The following is a 21,394-nucleotide window of genomic DNA, read 5'->3' as shown; positions in this document are numbered from 1 at the left end:
CTCCATCTCTTAGGCACCTGCAAAACTCTTCAGCAGTCGCCCTTTGACTGAAGACCGTTTTTTGCTGAGCAAAAATATATATTATGTTGGCCTAATGGAAATTTTGCTGGGAGGAGAGTATTGAATAGTTTGATCTTTTTTTTTTTATAAAAAATTTGTCTCAGTCGGCGTCAGTAATGTTAGAAATGCTTCATCGACATGTAAGTGATGACACCAGTGGTCCTGACCTCCTTCTAGCAACATGACAGCATGTCATCAGAATTTGTTTGGTATTCTTGAAAATTTCTACTGTAAATATATTTATTTGCACTGTCATCTTAGCAAAAACAACTCTGATGGAATGACTAGACTTTTAAACATTGAATGACATGATACACTGGCTTTTTCCTGCCTGTTTTAGGAATTAACCAAAATGTGTTTGCTTTCAAGTCTAAATATGTCACCTTAAACCAGTACTTTATGTGTAATGCTATGTTTACACGTTTAATAAGAGAAATGTAATTTAAAGCATGCAAACCTATTCTGTGGTATTTTCACCCGTCTAAACTAGTCGTCCCATAAGCAGGTTTTTAGCAGAGACTTTGTGAAGCTGCTTAATGGCATTGGCATGTGTGATGATCTTGACTGGATTGTTTGTGGAAATAATTGCCAATGTATTGCATCTTCCTAATGCCTGCTTTGCTCTTTTTTTGGTGAATTTATCCTCCCTTGTCTTTATGAAACCGAAGCTATTTATGGAATGTAAAGTAGCACGGTGCATCTTATCTTACGGTTTACAGGGGACGGTAAAATGCAGCCTTGAAGTCATCGCCACGCCGAAGATTAATTCTGACAGACAAATAGCCACTTTCAGGGCTCGTCGGATCCTCTGTTGTCTTAGCGGGTGTATGAAGCCCCAGTTGCCTCTGAAAGATTTACAAGCCCACAAGTGGCTGGGAATTACAGTAGAGTGAGGCTGGATGGGAGCGTGTGCGGCACAGGTTGGTCCCTGGCGGAGGCCCCGCAAAACTGGGGTTATAAATACAGAGCCGGGCCGTAAAACTGCCACTTCCTTCCTGAGCGAAGAGAAAAAAAAAAAAAAAAGAGCGAGGACGCACCCATGTCTTTCTTTCTGTCTGGAATGGCCAATGAACATAGACGCACACATCTTTAGACTAACAACATGACTGATGCCAATTCGAAACTCTCCCTCCTATAATGCTAAATTATATTCTTGCAGACTTATACATACCCACCCACCTAAACACACACACAAACTGCATGGTTCTGTCGTTGCTTGTCTTTTGCTAAGCAACACTAAGCATCACAACACTGGGATAAACAGGAAACTTCACAAAGCCCCAGGGAGCTACGGTCATCAGATGTCACTCTCCAAGGAGAGTGTGAGTGTTGAGTCTCCGTGTGAGGGTGAGTGAGTGTGTACTTCAAAAGCCTCTTCCCGGGGCTATTCCTGTATATACAGCTCACTGTGCAACCCCTTTCCAAAGCAGAGCACCCTGGGGCCGACTGCAGGGTGCAGGGTCGCCACCCCCTACCCTACCTCCGCTCGTCTTTTTCTTTTCCTGTCTTTCCTTCCACCCTCCTGTGGTGTATTGACACAGGTCTGTCAACAGAGGCTCTTAGTGGACTCACAGGAAGTGGTAGTGATGGACAGGCGGCCTCTGGCCCAGCCTGTGTGAGGACACATGGACGGATGGGCTGAGCATCCGGGGTCCCTCTTCCGAGCTCGCCGATTGCTGAGCCACTCGTCCGTCTACTCCTCCATTCCTGCGCTGTAATGGGGTTTAATTACAGGATACTCTCAAGACTTGTAGTTATGCTTTTAATAATAACTGAATATTTATGTTTTGGTTTTACAGTAATAAAGCCATATGGATTTTTTTTTTTTTTTTTTTTTTTTAAAGCATTTTACTTAGTAATAACTCCTAATAAACCTACACTTGCATTCAAACTAAAGTCAAATGTCGCTATTCATATACATACTTAATGCTGTGTTAACACTTTTTAGGCTATACAAACTGAGCTATACAGAGATGCTGAAGGGCGGGGCCTGCCTCCGATTAGCCCAGTGATCCAGATATTCCTGTACGTTTGAAAGAACGCATGCTGCAGTCAGACAGAAAGGTGAGTAGCCCGTCAGACAGACAGAGTAGATGTAGTCACAGATTAGAGCTTTAATCAGGCCTGAAAATGTTTTTATTTATTTATTTTTTCATGGTCAAAGTTTCAGGGTCTGACCGCTTATTTACCCCATCAGTCTGAGCCCGACTAAAATGATAGAATTTAACACAATCAGGGGTGGTCCTGGAACCCCCCGTTATGGTTATCAGATGTCCCCCTGCCACCCTGTCTCCTTGCTCTACAGAAGATCACGCGGGGGGAAAAATATTGGCGATGCCCACGATGCATCTATAAAACACATTACATGCAGCGATAAATGGACTGGCTAAGTGTTCAGCAACAGGCAGCAGCAAACAGATCATTAGGCCCAGATGATATAGATCGTCCACAATATTGAAAAGAAGACATTGACATTGTTCAGTTTGAAACCTTTGAAACACATGCACTTTTAATTTTTATTTAATTTAAGCACTTTAAGTACCAACATGTTTTCAGTAAGTTACCTTTCTTGTAGAATTGTACTTCAAATAATAAGATTTATTTTAACCAGATTAACTAACAATCATTTACAAGTCAATATTGCCTCTCACTCTCTCTCTCTCACTCATTTAATTAAAATATATTTTTTAGTTTATTTATTTATTTTTTTTACAGTCTTTTTTTAGATACTCAAATTTTGTTATGTATTTGTAGAGTCCACAGTCTGAGCAGCCAGAGCTAAGCCAGAGCGAAGCCCTCACCTTGGCCTGCCTCTGTCTGTCTGCCTTCCCGTCACGCTTGGCTGCGAGCGAGACAGCCGGCCGGTCTACTGGTATTTGGCTGATGGAGGGCCGGGACGGGGGCTCCATTGTTCAGCAGCTGCAAGTGCCATCGTCACGTGACCAGTCCCGGGGTTATCTGATTCTGCCTTAAAAATGAGCCTGTAGCTCCTTCATCGTGACCGCATCTCTCATCGCTTCCGCCAGCAATGCGTCCGCTCCCTCCTTCCCGCTTACCCTCGTTTACACCGCAAGTCTGCATGTGCTGCAGCAACGCTGTCCCAGCATGCTTTGTGTACTGAGCTGATGCGCTGGGCTGATAGCTTTAATATCGGTGGGTATGCCGGCTTCAGCTTACATCGATATCTGGGCTCTCAGGAGAGATTAGATGGAACCGGGGCTTTTTATAGCAGCGCAACCTGTATTGATGTGTGAAAGGAAGTTAATTATCTTCACTCTGCGCTATTGCTCTTCCGGCCCCTACTTTTGATCCCCCTCCTCTCTCATTTTCTGATGTGTCTTGTCGTCGGTTTTCTCTTGTGACGTGACAACGGTCATGTGAAATTTCACACTGTACCTCAATCGCCCAATACGAAACATGATTTAACCTGCTTTTCTTGTTCAGCAGACAGGGATTATGTCTCATTTGCACAGCCAAAACACCCCTAGATGAAAATGTCCAAATTGTGCCGAAAGAGTCAATATTGTTCAGCACTGTCCTAACAGTCTTGGGCATAGCGTTCACTAGAGCTTCACAGAGGATGCAGCACAGATGCTCAATGGGGTTTAGGTCTGGAGAGATGTTTGGCCAGTCCATCAGTTAATTTAGCAGGGCAGTGGTCGTCTTTGAGGCATGTTTGGGGTCGTTATCATGTTGGAATACTGCCCTGCGGCCCGGTTTCTGCTTCTGCGGTGAACTGTAGCTCCCCAGTGCCAGCAGAACACATGTAGCCCCATACCATGACACTCCCACCACCATGCCTGGCTGTCCTCACCTGTTTGCCGCCACACACGTTTAAAAAGATCTTAATCAACTAATTTGATTTTGGTTTTCCAGTATCCATTTCCTTAGTACAGAAGAGATTGTCATTGGGAAACACGGCAGCATCACACAGTGACACCACAAAATGTGTCCTCTGCATTTAACCATCACCCTTGGTGAGCAGTGGGCAGCCATGAAAGGCGCCCGGGGAGCAGTGTGTGGGGACGGTGCTTTGCTCAGTGACAATGTTCTGATTACGGGTCCCACCATCGGCACGTGAACCAGAGCAGTGGGAAAGGGCTAAGAGTTTAACACACCTGGTCCCCATTCACACCCGACACCTTGTAACACTAATGAGTCGCATGACACCAAGGAAGAAAATAATTTTGTAATAATTTTTGTTGCCACTAATGTCTGTGTGTTTAGTTGTTTTGATGGACAGTAAATTTACACTGATATACATTGTATCAATGTGTTCAGTGTTTTTTCGAGGAAAGATAAAATGCAACAGTGATTTTTTTTTGTTTGTTTTTGTTATACACAGCACAGCTCACTGTGCAAACAGCAAAAAGTGTTCTCTGTATTTAACCCCACATCACTCTTGGTGAGTGGTGGGCAGCCATGAAAGGTGCCCGGGGAGCAGTGTGTGGGGACTGTACACAACGTGACTGTACACGTCCGCATCCCTACCCGCTAGGCCACCCCTGCCCTATGCCCCATAAAATAAAATATTTAGAAAAATGTGAGGGGTGTACTGACTTCTGTAAGATTCAGTGTGCGTGTACAGTACAGGCCAAACGTTTGGACACGCCTTCTGATTCAATGATTTTCTTTATTTTCATGACCGTTTACATTGGTAGATACTCACTATAAACTTTGAATGAACACGTGGAGTTATGTACTTAACAAAAAGTGGATACCCGGCCTCCACAGTCGCCGGACCTGAACCCAATTGAGATGGTTTGGGGTGAGCTGGACCCCAACAAGTGCTAAACACCTCTGGGAACTCCTTCAAGACTGTTGGAGAACCATTTCAGGTGACGACCTCTTGAAGCTCATCGAGAGAATGCCAAGAATGTGAAAAGCAGTAACCAGAGCAAAGAAACTAGAATATAAAACATGTTTTCACTTATTTCACCTTTTTTGTTTTTTTGTTTGAATGAGAAGGTGTGCCCAAACTTTTGGCCTGTACTGTATGTGTTCATGATATATATGTAAAATTATATATGTAAATTATGAAAAACTGAATAATTTCATTAGACATGACGTTGTGTGTAGACTGCAAAACGTGTCACATGTTCACTGTGTGTTATCTGATCTGGGCTCATTGTCTACCTGGGAACTTTCCAAATGTTTCATCAGTCTTCCACAGTTCTTTCACTTTTTTTTTGGTTAAGGCTGTCAATGTTACTGAAACTGGAAAAAAAAAACAAATATGTGTAGATAAAAATTATAATAACTACCACAATAACACAACTGAACGTTCTGCGCTATAATAACCTTGGCGCATTTGGAGGTCGTGCAGCTTCCTGCCGTGTGAAAGCTGAGCTGGCGCCGCCTCCTGAATTCCCTGTTTGCTGTTCCTGCAACTGCAGGCCAGAGCGGCTCTGAAAAGAGAGCTGATTGGGGAGGGCGGCGGAGGCGCGGGAGGCTACATCCGCGTTTGCCAGGTGTTCCTATTGTCATCCTCACCTTGCCGTCAGGCAGAGGCGGGGGTGGGGAGAGAAAGGTGGGGAGAACCACATATCACTTATTCGAACCAACATAGAATCATGTAAAAGTGTGAATTTCTGTGCATTATTTGTGTAACATAGTTTGCATATTATATTACTATGTTTACTCACATTTCATTAGTCACGTAGCTGCACATCATATGTCATTTTTAATGATGCACATGAGATAAAGTAAGCTCTTTTGCGGTCTTGCAACGGACAATGAATTAAATATGTTTGCATCTCGGCGCCCGCTGCGTGTTATTTCTGAGATTAGTTCAGCGTGCAACAGGACCAGCTTGTCTATGAATGGAAGCCGAGGGTGTTAACTGGGAATCACCTAGATCCGGAGCGTTGCACAACCACAGGTGCAGTTTGCTCAGGAGGCAAAAGTGCAGCTGAAGGGTGTAGTTTTATCTGCAGCGGTTAGCACTCGGCTTCCATGGGGGGAATCGTTGCTTTTTCCTTCATTATTCTATACCCAGCTGTTTTTTTTTTCCCTGCCTTCTCAATTTAACCCCCTTAATATGAACACAATTAGTAGATTTTTTGTGTTAAAGTTGTAGCATGCAGTGGCATTGCTTTCCACATTTGTTCTGTGGACTGTTGTGGTGCTCCATTACATGAAGGCGTTTTACATTGTCCTCGTTTCAGGAAAGCAGGACGTCCCTACACCAAGCCACCCCTTTACCGGACGTGGAGGCATTAAAGGGTCCTTATAGTTGTTTTGTGACTGCGGTTGTAGTTGGAACCATTTGTTCCACTCGCCACAAATGTGTGATTTGATGTCTGGGGCTTTACTGTAAGGAGGGGCACTTTGGTGTAGAGTTACTGAGTCAGCTATGGAGGTCAGGAAAGGCAGTGCTGGTAGTCATATTATTGGAAACCTTCACAGCAATCTTAGATTGTGATGGGTGTGGCTAAACAAAAACTGATTTTAAATATATATTTGCGTGTGTGTATATAAGTAAGCGCTATATATATATATATATATATATATATATATATATATATATACACACACACACACACACACACGCACACACACACATGATGAGCAACAAGATACAAACATATGTTTTTCTGATTCTATCTAATCTTGCATTGAGCTGTTAGTTTTAAAATGTGATGTTACATAATTACCTCTTGAACACACACACACACACACACACACTTCCCTTCAGTTGTCAGTGCCTGTGCCCCTCACTCAGCGCCATGGCGACAGCCGGTCTGACCTGGAATGTTGTGGCGCTACTGGAGATTTGTCCCCTCCGAGCTGAAAGTATCAATTAGGGCAAGTCCCCTCCCCCCTCCACCCCAGTATACACACACACACACACACACTCACACACTCACACACTCAGACCATGCACCACCTATTTGACCAGAATCCACTTTCTCGAATTGCATGACAATGCTTAGCCAGCGAGTGTGTGTAATACTAACAGGTTGGTTGGGTCTGTTTTATCACACCGCATACACACACACACACTAAAACAGATGAAGATAGTTGCAACCTAACATTCTATCTACAAATGCGGGCCAATAACCTGCTGTTCGAGTGTCCTAGACATAACAGACAAGCATTAGAATGAATAATATTATCACTGTGGTCTGGCTGAATACTCATTTCTGATTGGCTGGTAAGCCAGGCATTAATAGCTGTTCTGAAATGAGGAGGCAAGTTAAACTAGCAAGTGTTTTGGCTTAGTAAAAATATAGTAATGATGCTTGAAACTTTTGATTTGAGCATCAGCTAAACTTACTGAAACTAAAAAAAGCAACAAATATGTGTATAAAGATAAAAACAACTACCACAATAACACATTATTAATAATAATAATACAACTGAACGTGCTGCACTATAATAACTTTTGGCATGTTTGGAGACAAAGTTAGTTGCAACCTAACATTCCATCTAGAAATGTGGGTCAGTAACCTGCTGTTTGAGTGTCCTAGTAATGACATACAAGCATTAGAACGAGCAATATTAACACTGTGGTCTGGCTGAATACTCACTTCTGATTGGCTGATAAGCTATGCATTAATAGCTGTTCTGAGTTGAGGAGATGATCTAGTGACAACGTCGATGGTAATAATGGGAGGAAAATGCCATGGTTTGTTCTGTCATGTGACCATGAGCGGGACATCAGGACTCTCTTTCCCGCGTCCGCAAACAAGCGCTCTTGTGAAAGGTAATAATTAGCCATCAGGGCTGCCTTTGACAAAGTGCGAACGAAAGATAGAAATCAGCAATAATGGTGGGGGTCATGCAGGGGTCGACTCAACCTGACTGACAGGGGACAGTTAAACAACAGCTGGCGCGATGTACCCAACCGCCAGCTTCCTCCATCACCCTGTAAATCATCACCGGTGGGGGTCACACACCCACACCGGTAGGGTGGGGTCACGTATGCACCCGCTCACTCCCTCGCTTCGTTTTCATTCCAGGGCTCTCTCTCTATATATTCTGCCATTTGGCAGGCCTGCAAGCTTTTTCCATCTGGCCTTTGCTTGCGTCACGATCCAGGAATTCTCCCTCCTTTGCCCAAAATGGTATCATCTGCCCTCAAGTAACACTGGCTTGATGTCGAAAAGACTGGCCAAGTGTCTGAAATGAAATGCCTCCTCCATCTAACCTAGCCGGACCTGCACCGCATTCCCGAGCCCTCCTCCTCCTCCCTCACCTTCTCTCTGTTTCAACACATCCCTTGTTCCACTTCCTTCCTGTCCCGCCCTCCCGCTTTTAATACCTGCCTGTCATGTTCTCTTTCTTCCTTCGGCCCTCAAACCAGACTCGTGCTGTGTATCCAGTAATTACACAGGCAGAGCAGGGGGAAAAACCCTTTCATTTAGGGGAGTGGCAATTATCTCCGCAGAGCACAATAAAAGCGCTTCCACTTCAGTCAAAGGCGCTGTTTGAACCTCTTGTGGAACGGTAAGCCCACCTTGTACCCATATCTGATGGTGTGTGGGGGGGGATATGGTGTAGAGTACAAAAGATGCCCTCAGACACATCCGAAATAAAGAGATCTTGGGATGTTGGTGCTCCATTTTCTTAGTCACAGGCAACAGCTGGGGTGGCAGTAGACACTTAACCCTGAGTGTGTCCAGGGGGACTGTCCCTGTAACGACTAAGTCACTCTGGATTATGGCGTCTGATAAAAGCTATAATTTGTGGTGGAAGTGATCTGTGGTATTCGATTGTGATTTCTGCTGAACCGCAATTCATTTTGCACGATCAAAACACCGAATCAGTGAAGGTTCTGTACGGCTTACGGTGGCTTTGTTGTCAGTTTATGATACTTTTCTACCTTTTTATACCTGGGTCCGTGCCCTCCTAAACCACTCCCAGTCTCCGGGAGGTGCAGCCCAGCTGGTGCTGAGCACTTAACAGACAGATGGTGCAGAGGCGATAGGGGCTGAGGATTTAAAGGAGATTTGGGAGGAGCAGGTTGGTGGAAGGGTGTTGTGTTGTGTACACAATAGGGCATGTAAACAAGTGGGTATCCTGTTGTTACAAAAACAGGTTTGTCACCAACTGTGAGGGTGTCCGGTTACGGTCGGAAGAGGGGAGTCGGGGTGAAATTAAGCCTGCCTGAACTCCCTTTTCCTTCTATCTTTTTTCGTTCTTTACCGCTCATTAGGAGTGCCGGCAGGTCCCAAAGCACACGCAACTCCCACTTCTGTCTCTCTGTCCTCCTGGTCCACAGCTAGGCAACACTTCTGTGTTCAATAAAGAGCAGGACTGGAAGAGGAGATTATTGCAGAAAGACTTACATCAAGCCAAGATTCAGATGCACAGAACCGGAACGTGCAGAGAACCCAGCAGGCGGCTGCAGTCCCCGCTGTTCGTTGTTTTGCATTGTTGGTGCTTCGGCCCTGGTTGGCAAGTAGGACGTTTCGGCAGGGGAATAAATCGGGATGTTTTTTTTGAGCTCTTTGTTGTGTGTATGAGCAGTCCTTGAGAGAACACCCGTTATCGGTTAGCAGGTTACCAGCAGAGTGACCCTGGGACAGAGTGGGGGTCAATCGTTGGCGTGGGACATTTTGAAGAGAATCTCCCACACTGTGAGCCCTATGCTATTGCATGGCATATTGCTTTTTTAAAAATCAAATAGTAGAAATTAACCTAGTATAAGGAACACACCACCATGGATATTCCGATTTCAAATAACTTAAATAAAACTGTCAGTATAGACTGTGGATATTTTGCAATCCTAATTTTAAAGGTTTTTTTGTTTCATTCAAGCCAGTTATCTATTATCTCAGTTCTCAATTATATTGATTTATTTTCTTACATTTTGGGTTGCAAGCGCAGCATCCCAACCTTCAGGGTCAGCCATTCCGATTGGGCCTGAGACCCTATTCCATTCTGAATGCATTTTTAACAATATGAAGCCTCACTGCATATCGCCTACCTTGCCTAGCAGGGGGGCACTCAGGGGTGGCTCAGGTCAGGCAGCCAGGAAGCGGGTACGTTTCAAAGCGAAGGTGGCGCAGCGGAGGGTGACGCGCGACCCACATATCCACTCTGGCCCCGCTGTTCACTCGTACAAATGGCTTTTTGATTCGGTTATCATGAGGAGACCCGTCGGCACCAAGCCAGCTCTGGGCTTGGCGGGAAGGGGGGGGGCTTGATCTGTGGACAGCTGTAGAGGCACATTGCCGCTCTGTCCCCGCTGTGTTTTTGTTGTGGCACTTCCGCTTGTTAAATGAGAGGCCCTGCCTGTCCCCGCTGAAGAATGGCAGTGCTGTTGCGGGCCGAGGTGCGCAACGAGTGCTTGTTGTGCTCAGACAAGGGGAACGGGTGGAGAAAGCGGCAGCGACACGTGGAGGTCTTCAAGATGAAAAGATAAAAAGATGGTGGAAAGGAAGAGCGATGAGGGAGCTTGTGGGAGAAAATGATTATTATTAAAAAAAAAAAAAAGTTTTTAGTACATCTATTTATGCAGGGGATACCCGCTGAGCCTCATTTTCGAGGGGGCCCAGGCTCTGCAGAGGACTTTGCTGGTAACACGGTGTACTTATGAACCCTGACAGCTTCTGGAAGGCTGCCATTGAGAGTTTACACAAGCCTCGCTTTAGCCCAAGCGGGAACTCGCGGGAAACATCTTTGTGGAGCAAACATGCCCATATTTCACAGTCAAGCTGCACAGTTATTTCAGGCTCTTTGACATTTCAGCATCTCTTGCATAAAACGGGTTGCCCTCCCACACCTTAAAGGGGATCCATCACATCTGACAAGTTTTTTAAAAATATGCTAAAGGTGTTCCTGTATGGCAAGAAAACAACGCAGTGTCTGAATCTCATCGGATTCTCAGGAGTAAATAGAGCAAACTTGCAGGAAAGCCAGTAATTCATGTACTGTATATTCTGTGTTACCTGTATATTCATGTCTAAAATGGATGTCTTGGGATAAATGGGACCTGGGATGAATAGAACTTCTTCACAAAGAGGAATGCACATGCTGCTGTTGTACTATTATCAGCAGTTATCTTGCCAATTCTAAATTGAGACACAGTCTTTTCATTGACACTGATGGCACGCTAAGACTTTATGGATGATGCGTTTCCCCAAGAACAGTGAAGCCAGTGTTGCAGTGTCACTGGTCTGGAACACTTTTGCATTTTTTTTTTTCTTCGAAATGGCCTGGAAAATCCAGACTTTTGGTGGTGATTTTACGTCCGCGATTGCTAATTGTATCAGCATGTAGCATTGTCTTTTTAGAGCTTGTGTTGTGTGTGTTGAGGAGGGGTTGTGTTTTGATTGATCCGACCGTTGAATTTGTTGGCCACAGCAGGTGTGTCCATAAGTGTCTGTGTGTTTTGGGGTCCACCTTCACCCGTAACCTTGTAAAAATTTTCAGCTGCTCCCTGCGTCACCTGGTCCCCCAGTAGGCCTGTTGGACCTGCAGTTAGTCCCCACTGCCCAAATACTCATCCCATTTTGTGCCTTTTTGACCCCCACCTGTCCCCAGCGGCTTTTTTTATGAACATCCTGATGTCATACTTGGCCACTTGGTCTCACAGTCCATATGTTAACCCTCTTTTTAGCCTTATAACCTCCCTTTGTGACACTGGTGCATCAGATTCCCAAATCTTTTAAACCCTGGGATTGGTCCCTGAGGCACAGTATCTTCACGGCCGATTAAGGAACTCTTTGGTTCACGTTTCCTTTCATTGTCAGTTATGTACCTGTAGGTGTTTCTGCAACAAAATCTGGTTTTCAACATGCCATTCTTCCAGGCAGACAGCCTGGTGTCTCAAGCCTCAGTTATGGACCACAGCACTGCAGAAATCATTCATCTTTACATCATGTGAGAACGCTGTGTGGACAGTCATTTGTATAATTTATAGAACATGATGACAGGCGAATGTTCCTACTGCCCTTCCTTATCTTCTCCTGCCTCAGGGGGAAGTGTGTTAAGAGGTTCGATTGGGTTTGTGTTGGACTCCCCTCATTGTTTAATGATAGAGATTTCACCGATAGGAAGTTGTCATTAGATTGTAATCTAGAGCGACGCCTGGAATGAGCACCGTTGATCCCACTGGTGAAAATTGGCTGACTGAGCGTAGATGTTTTCATATCTGTTCAAATGATGTCATACCGACTGCATAGTCTGTTATTATCGGCATGACAGATATACAACTTAGAAAGACTTTATCCACAAACAACCAAAAAAGGGCTGATTGTGTTGTTTGGTAAGTTCGATCTGTTTGTTTTCATTAACTCCACATTCGCAGGCGATCCCAGGGCTTCACATGCCAGAGCCGACACTTGCTTCAGTTTATTTTCGATAACTGATCTGTTTTTAACCCCCAAAGCGTTGCGAAACCAGGAAGCCACTGACAGGCAACCTGCAGTGGAACAGCTGTCTCGGGCTCGTCAGGAGACAAGCTGTAATTAGCGGTGTTCCTGTGGGCGCTTCTAGGTAATGTTCACTCATATGACTCTAAATCGCCCACAATCGATCGTTCATACGAATCCAAACCAGAGACCTGCGGATGAAAATTTGCATTATGCTAACTCTGATGCATTCTATCAGTTGGTAAATTTAACGTTCATCCCTAACCAAGTGAAATGAATAATGTTCAGCATACGTAATATGTAATATACTGATAAACAGTATATACATATATAACATATAACATATAACACACACACACACACACACACACACACACACACACATATATATATATAAATATATATAAATATATATATATGTGTGTGTGTGTGTGTGTGTGTGTGTGTGTGTGTGTGTGTGTGTATATATATATATATATATATATATATATATTCTGGTAAATGGTATGTTACCGCAGCTTCTATTCTGTATAAGAAGTTTGGATTGGTGAGGCTGGTCAAACTTTCAGAGCTCATTACAACTACTAGGCAGCATAAGATCTTGCATGTGTGTGCAGCTAGTTTTCTACATCTTGCATGTTCTTCTTTCTGGACGCATTTTAACATTTTCTGCAGACCCGTCCCAAAGCGAGAATCTGCTTAGGGGTCAGTGCTCCGTAACACCTTAATGGGTGAAAGGCTGCAGCCAATGGCATTCCCAGCTGTAAGGTTAAGCCACCGCAGTGTTCTCTCCATCACACTGAATGCCGACCACCGCGGTCCGACACGTTGTCAAAAGAGCAAGAAGTTTCCAGAACAGAGCACTTTTATCGGCGCTCACTGTCCCATCCTGTCATCAAGCCCAGACTCCAGGTGAAGTGATGACTTTGCGAGACGCCCGGCCAGCATGCCAGGCCATGTACTCATCCTCCCCAACGCCACCACCTCCTCCTCCCTGTTCCCTCTGAACAGGAAGTCTATCTGGCGCGGTAATGGATGGTCTTCTGCTTTTTCAGACAGGGAAGACAGAGGGAAGAAAAAGCTGCTGTTTGCCCTGCGGGCAGGCAATGACTTTAGCAGTTTTGCTGTGTTAACTGCTGGAACACATCTGCTTGTGTGAGTTGGCTTTGCACGTGTGCATGTGCACATGTGTGTTCTGTTCCTTGTCTTGGATTTTTCCCTATTTTTCATTAAAAAAATGTTCATACAAAAAATCACGTTTTTGTTCCACATTTCCCTCTACAACAGTTATATCCTGTAAGCTTTTTGATAGAATTTTTATAGCACTGCTTTAATCCGGAATGTATATGAATTTATATTCTATGCATATTCAGGGACATAAAACCATGTCTCCATAGATAAGATATTAGTGATCAATATTTTTTTTTTATGATAAACTAAATAATTGACCAACACTTGTACATATCAGTTGTGCATAATGTCATTGGGTTTGTGTGGCTACCTCTTAATACATAAAGAATACACAGAGGAACATACATGTAAACACACACACATAAACGTATCACCTTTACAGATCTATTTCCTTTGGAATAAAATCCGCCTGTGTATCTGTAAAATATTCACACACACAGACACACACAAGGCTGGCACTCTTGTGTTTGTGTGCTAGTATGTGTTTTTGGCAGCCACCTCGTTTATTATTTTCCTCTTCACAGGGATGGTGTGGCCCTCTCACGCCCTGCCCTTTCCAGGGCGTTCGAGGGAAATGGCTGGCCTTCCGCACCAGCGTCACACAATTGTCACTCGGCTTTCTGTAATTAGAAACGATCCCCTCCAGCCAGCCAAAAACATCTCCTCCCCCGGCGCTACATGTCTGTTTTGCACCTATGTTGCGTGGCTGAATTTTCCACATTTGTGTGATGGGCCGAGGGGCTTGGCATTGGGATGAGTGAAACAGACGTTGCTGAGTGCGGAGTGACTTGACTTCAAAAGGTGAAGGGTACGACCTTTCACCCCAAGGGGGGCTGCAATGACTTCCCCCTCACTTCCTGTTGCCAATATCTCTCTTTCTCTCTCTGGTGGCTTTGGTGATCAGGGCCTCAACTGGACTTCTGAAGATGTATTTGGTTTCAGAACTTTTTTTTTTCTACTGAAAGCACTTTTGTTTTAGAACAGGCTTCCACTGTGAATTTAGTTCATTCTTTCGTCCATTGCAGGCCCTGATGCGTCCTGGACGTCTGGACCGGATTGTGTACGTTCCACTCCCAGATGCTGCCACGCGTGCCGAGATCTTCAGACTCCAGTTCATCAGCATGCCTGTGGGCCCAGATGTTGATCTTGATGACCTAGTGGAAAAAACTGAAAAGTACTCCGGAGCTGAGGTGAGGTGCCGTTTACTGAAAAGCATCTCACAGACCATGCAGCATTCTCGGATGATTAATTCCAGATAATCTAATCTCACAAACCATTAAAGGAACTGGGCCAACTGGATTATCAAAACCAGGATTAGTAGATCCTGGATCAGTAAATTAATCATGGCTATTTGGACAGTGTTTGGGGAGAAGGCCACAAACCTCAAACCTCTGTGACGCACATATAGTTTATACTGTGGGTCTATTTACTAAAAAAAAACCTGCATGTTTAGCAAAAAAAAAAAAAAAAAAAAGTAAATACCTAGAAATATTTAACAGAACCGAAAGTGAAGTATGTACCTCGGCATGTAGGTGTTGTCAGCCATTGCTGAAATGAGAACACACACACACACAGAGTTGAGCTAGCAGCCTTTTCAGGTATTTGCATCTGTGCATTACTCTCCTGAGCCTGGCTGGGATCCAGAACCAGGGTCTTATCCTCCATTGCCTCAACCCCCACCTCAACCCCAGAAGCAGCTCGGAGCCTGCTTACACCTGGTCGAGGTATGCTGAGGAAACCTATACATTGGTGTCAGGTGTTGTGTTTTACACGACTTTGTCGGGAAGCTGCTGTTAACTCTCCGGAAAAAAAAAAATCAGAAATCTGCCGCAGAGAGAATTTTACAACAAGACGTTGGGGACAATGAATATGAAGATCTTTTTTTTTTCTTCAATAAGTAAACAAGTGTTATAGGGAACTGATGTAAACCAAATTTTTGTAAATGATTTTGATTATTTTTATGCATTTTTTAAAAAGATTTTTTTTGGAATTCTAATGTAATATGTGTGTGGCAATGGCAGAATGCTCAATTCTTGCAGCCCTAGTGGAAACTCAATTGTGCAATTATTTATGCAATTTTAGTTTTTTGTCTTTACTGTACCAAAATATTGTAGAAAATTATTCTTATTCTTCATATTCGTTTAACTGCAAAAAAAAAAAAGAAAAAGAATGTGAATTATGAGCTTGATCCTCTGGCTGAGAGCATGCAGTTGGATATGTCTTCTCTGTCTTGGTTGTAAAGAGTCTGAGGAGCTGTTAAGTCCTTGTATTTGTCTTGGCTGGTCAATGTGTTGCCGCACCGGCCTTGGCGCTCTGTACCATTGTGGATGGGCATTGGCCCTATATCAGCCCAGTGCTTATAGGAAGCAGGCCCAATGAGGGGCTCTCATAAATCTCTTGGCCTCTTATTGAAATTGGACTCCCTTTTTTCTGCCTCGTATTTCTTTCACCCGGGCCTACAGCGCGAGGCTTTGACACCGTGCTACTCTGCCATTAACTTAAGAGACTTGCCGGGCAATAAGTACAGCAAACATGGCGCGTGCCGCTTGCCAGAAAAACTTGACTTTTATGAAGGTTTTATGACGCTGAATTCCATCCGCGTCCGGCGAGGGCAGTAGCAACGCCGGAGCAGCAGAAAGTCATAACATGTGGACGGCTGCTGAAATTTACTTTTTAATACGTGTCTACGACACATGGCTTTGGTAGAGGTAGAGATTTTTCATGGAAATATCTAGTGGGATGTTCATTGACCTCAAGGTAGCATTTTACAACATTTTGAATGCAGTTGTTCATTAATGATAGCCAAGGTGAGTGTCTCCTGGTATAGCAAGAAAGAGCGTAACTTGCAGTCCACCTTGCATTCTTCTCCAAAATTGTTGACGTACATGAGATCTCTGTGCGATGTAATTTATCTAATAAGGTACACAAGCTCAATCAGATCAATGGAACAGATCAATGGAACAGGCCGTGCACCATTCACCGTAAATGGTGAGGCTCTTGGGAATGTCGAGGAAATTTATTATCTTGTAAGCACTGACAGTTCAACTGGCATGGACATCAAGGCAAGGGTAGGCAGAACTCACTGCAAGGTCAAAAGAGTACAATTGACAAACCGACAGCATTTGAGGTCACACGGCTGCTCATGGTGAGAATGATGGTGGAAAGCACACAATGGCACAACACAACTAGATGTCCTATATGACTTATGTGGGATATCTTGGTCTCAAAAGTCTTAGTACAAGATAAAACACAACTATGACAAGGATATAGGTAATGAGTTAAGAATATATACTGAACTGAACTGGTCCGTGGTGACATATCAATATGCTAATAGCCAAAAACACTTTCAGTACTCTTATATTTATCATTTTTAATGATTCTACCAGTAGTTAAAATTTTTTGGCAAAGAAACTTGTATGGGATGAGGTGCGTTGTTGTTCCACCTTTCTGACACACCCCCCAAGTATGTACTGGACATGTAACCTTATGTTGGGCCTGGGGGACTGTCCCTGTTACTGTGGTTGGGTAGCCCTGTATTCCTTCTCTGGCAATGGTTTTGGTTATTTTTTTGGTAGAAGCCTGCCACCCACACTGACTCTTCCAGCCCCTGTCAATCCAAGTCATAGAGCGATCATTTTATATTAATTTTACCATGTCCTACGTGTAAAGGGTAGCAGCTTAACGAAAGCATTGCTTCTGCTCTCTGGGTTTACGATCAAGCCCTGACAGGATCGAGGCTGGGATTTATTTGCAAGCGGCATGCGAGGAGAGAAAAAGAAAGGGCAAAAGCTGAGAGCTGGAGAGAGATAAAGTCCATAAAGCCCTAAAGAAATGAGCACGGCCTCGTAGGGTTTGTTTTCTTTTTAAGACTTGATTGTAGAGGGTGGTCTGCTGATAAGGCTTCGGTTCATGCACTGAGGCATCTAAACGTGCATTTGCACGAAGGGCACATTCTACATAAATCGTTCCCCACAAATAAGATGCACTTTGTTTCATCAGATGCACTAGACTCAGTCAAGTCAAATTATTCTCAGATTTTTTTGTATTTAAGTATTCTTGGGGGGGGTGGGGTTTAAAATTGTGCTATCTTTTTTGTTTTTTGTCACGCGTTATTGAGAAGTCACCTGGGGATAAAGCTAACTGAATCCAGCCTGTAGCACAAACTAGCATTCCGATCACACAGTGCCTGAAGCCATGCTTATATCTCTCATGGGAATTAACAGTCATTTTAGCTTGAAAAGACTGAATCAAAGTTATGGTAGTATTTGGACCTTTTACCATACAAGGATTTTTTTTACATCATTGGGCGAGATCACACGCATTGACTGGATAGGCCTAATGCAATAAAAGGACAATCTTTCTCAAATCTTATGTTTTATTTAGTATTTCTATTAATTAATTGTAGATTTAACTAATAAATAAGTACATATTATCTGCTTACAAGTGTATTAGCCTCACTGTTAACTTGTGTTCAAAAGGTATACTAGGCATGCATTACTTGCTTCATGTGTATTCATATGTTAATTGAATTGGTTGGTTAGTTGGGCCTTAACTTCGTTAACTTCGATTTGTTTGATCTACACATGCATCACAATGACACTCTGAGTACCTGATTTCCCTTAATCATTCTGAAAACAAGCGTCACTCGTATTCTAAGACAGAAATGCCAACACACACACACACACACACACACTTACACCTGTTTAGAGAAAGAATGTGTACCTCTCTTTTGAATTGTGTACGAAGGGTTCATTGTTAAAATGACTGTGGATTGATTTAGAGGCTGAAATGAGGCTTCGGATTCTGCTGTGCTTGGCTTATTCCGACCTGGTCGGAGTTGACGGAGAGCCAGAGCCGCAAAGTGCTTATTTAACATTACATGGGGGCCAGAACCGATTTATTACCCTGAAATATTTGGAATCTTCTCATATGCAGTCAATCTGCGGGCTGAGAATTGTTTGAAATAACATTTAGATTCAGTGGAAAAAATGAGACGCCGCTTCACCCGCGTAGCCTCTGCAGCCCGACAAATGGTTCCACTCCAACACCTGTTGTGGTGATTTCCTCTGGTGCCGTTTGGAATCACCGATTTATTGCCTTCTGTTTGTTGGTGCAAGGATTCACTCTCCAAGGCAGAAATAATGCACAGAATCAGATCCGGTGTGAGTGAGAAACCCTCCGTTCCAGAGCATCTCAAGCCTGTTTACAAACCTGATTTTTCCCCCTTTGACTCATATAATTCAAACCTTTCAATGCAATTTTTTTCCCCTTGAGTCCACTTTTTTTAAGCTGGGCAACACCTTTTAATTGTGCAGATTCCAGAATACATTCGATTTGTGCTTTGGACTTGCACTGAATATACACTGGTTTACCCCTCTACGCTCAGTAAAGGCTGACCCACCCTCCATGAGCACACCTTTTGGGGAGAATGCGCATCAACGATGGACAGGAAGGAAACATTTGCAGCCATTTGCATTTATATATAGGATCCTTGCTGTGGTCTACCTCGTAAGTATACACGTGACGAAAATTGAATTTTTCCTGCGAAATGTGAAATGAGAGGCGCTCATTGTGCTGTTGCTTTTGGCCAGAGAAAGACGGACTGGCTCCAGGAAAAAAAATAAGAATAATAATTTTTTGTTTTGTTTTGTTGTTTTTTTTAAAGAGGAAAAAGAAGGGAAGCTGGAGGAATGACCCTCCGGCATTTTTGAACCTGTAAATGAGTCGTCTTGCTGGCCTCGACGTCTTCCTCTCACCGGGCCCTGCCTCAGGCCCCTCTGCTTGAGCCAAGGCTGTATTTAAGGGCCAGTGGCCCCGGGGCGGGCTGTTAACACGCTGCTGAAGCGACCTTTGTTGAAGGAACAGCCCCTGACAGGATGTTCAATTTCTCTTTTTAACACCTTTGAAAACAGGTGTGGATTGGCAGGTTCTTTGTCTTGCGGCGTAACTGCCCCCCCAGCGGTGGCGGCTCTTTCACCTTTGCTGAAATCGGACGGCCCCACTCTCCTTCTCTTACAAATCCCGTTAGTCAAATAGAATTGAATGAGAATTAGAGGCAGAAAAGAACATTTTCTATAGGACCCCTGGTTCCCGATATCACCATCTCTGTTCTGGGTGTCATTCTTCCAAAAATAATAAATACACTTTTTTTGTGATTGAGCCCATGTAGGTGGGTGGGTGATAGTAGCCTAATGGGGTTAGACACTTGAACCAGAAGACCCAGGTTTGAACCCCACTTACTACCATCGTGTCCCTGAGCAAGATCCTTAACCCTGAGTGTCTCCAGGGGGACTGTCCCTATCACTACTGGTTGTAAGTTGCTATGGAGAAGGACATCTGATAAATGCTGCAAATGTAAATGTATTGCCTGAAGATTCAAATTGTTTTATTTACATCATTTTGTGACAAAACCTCAGAATTGTAGACTTGAACACACGTTGGTTTTATATTGAAGAAGTAATCGGAGTAATAAATGAAGAGACCAGGATGTAATTTGAAATGTGGTTGTGGGCCCTCCCCCTCTTCCTGTACACAGGTGCTGTGTGAGAGAGAGAGAGAGAGAGAGAGAGATGGAGGGATTTTGCCGTAGAGCCGGTGTCTGGGCTGATCCAGTGCGGGCATGTTTAGTAAATATGTCACCTCTGCTCCTCCCCTCGCTGGGAGAATGTGCTGCTTTCATTCGCCTGATTAAAGGGTGAGGACAAATATGCCCTTAACGCCCGGGCAAGGCAAGGCCGTGTTTTTCCGTTAACACGGCGTACACACACACAGGCGACATTTCACACACACGTTCGTTCTTTTTGCTGGAAAGTGTGTTGAGGGTAATATTTGTAACAGCCTACTGTGCCCCCCAAAAAATGTGGGTGGGGTTTGTGACACTCTGGTCACTCCCCCTTCAGTATGTTGCTGTTTAGCCCCTCCCCTTGATTCTGAAACAACCTCCCACTTCACGACTGCCAAACTGGCCCCCGACCTCGGCCCCCGCACCTCCGGACCCTTCTGCAGTTTTAAATGGGTTTCACATGGGGCTGTGGTCAGGGTCTATTTCTCTTGGCACGTCCCTGTCACTGCAGACACTTCCTCTTCTTTGGGAGGGATGAAACATTTTATTTCTGGTCAGAATCGGGTCCAGCACCGTTTGATTTATATATTATTTAATTTCCTCCCCGAAAATTGGAAGCAGTGGGGCTTTTTTTTAGAGGGGGAGTCAATATTTTTTTGTTTGCTTAAGCGCTGCTTTAAGGGGCCAATATCATCACAAGCGATAGATGTCAGCCTGATTAAGTCTCCCCCTGAGTGAAAGGAAGTGTGTGTGTGTGTGTGTGTGTGTGTGTGTGTGTGTGTGCGCACGCGTGTTGAAGACAGAGCCGGGGCTGTGGGGTGTGGCCTGACAGAGTTTGTGTGCTGTGGAATACAGAGGGGATTGATGAGGAGGTGCAGGGCCGGCAAGCTCCTTCTTACAAATTGGGAGGTTCTGTTGTTTGTTTTAATTTGTTTTGTTTTGGTATTTTTACATAATTATTTGAATTTTCTGTGATAAAAATGAGGTGCCACTGAGCAAAAGCACCGTCCCCACACACTGCTCCCCGGGCGCCTGTCATGGCCGCCCACTGCTCACCAAGGGTGATGGGTTAAATGCAGAGGACAAATTTCACTGTGTGCACCGTGTGCTGTGCTGCTGTGTATCACATGTGACAATCACTTCACTTTCTCTCTTGTTTTGAATTGTTGTAATAAATTGAGATGAGTACAATTGCATTTGCAGGCGTGAAGGCGCTGAGCTGTTTCTTCTTTCTTTCTTTTAACGTCCCTGTTGCCAT

General features: G+C 44.2%; 1 protein-coding gene across 1 annotated transcript in view; it reads left to right on the top strand.

The window, feature by feature from the left end:
- The window catches only part of LOC114768542 (ATPase family protein 2 homolog), a 69,510-nt gene that overhangs the window by 43,692 nt on the left and 4,424 nt on the right, over positions 1–21,394 (top strand). The window contains exon 15 of the mRNA XM_028960896.1: positions 14,600–14,764. Coding sequence (XP_028816729.1) covers positions 14,600–14,764 — 165 coding nt within the window. The remainder of the gene's footprint in view (positions 1–14,599; positions 14,765–21,394) is intronic.

Source organism: Denticeps clupeoides, chromosome 18 (assembly GCF_900700375.1).
Source record: "Denticeps clupeoides chromosome 18, fDenClu1.1, whole genome shotgun sequence".
NCBI classification, from domain to species: Eukaryota; Metazoa; Chordata; class Actinopteri; order Clupeiformes; family Denticipitidae; genus Denticeps; species Denticeps clupeoides.
The sequence above is the reverse complement of the archived record's forward strand: the minus strand, read 5'-3'. Positions and strand labels throughout refer to the sequence as shown.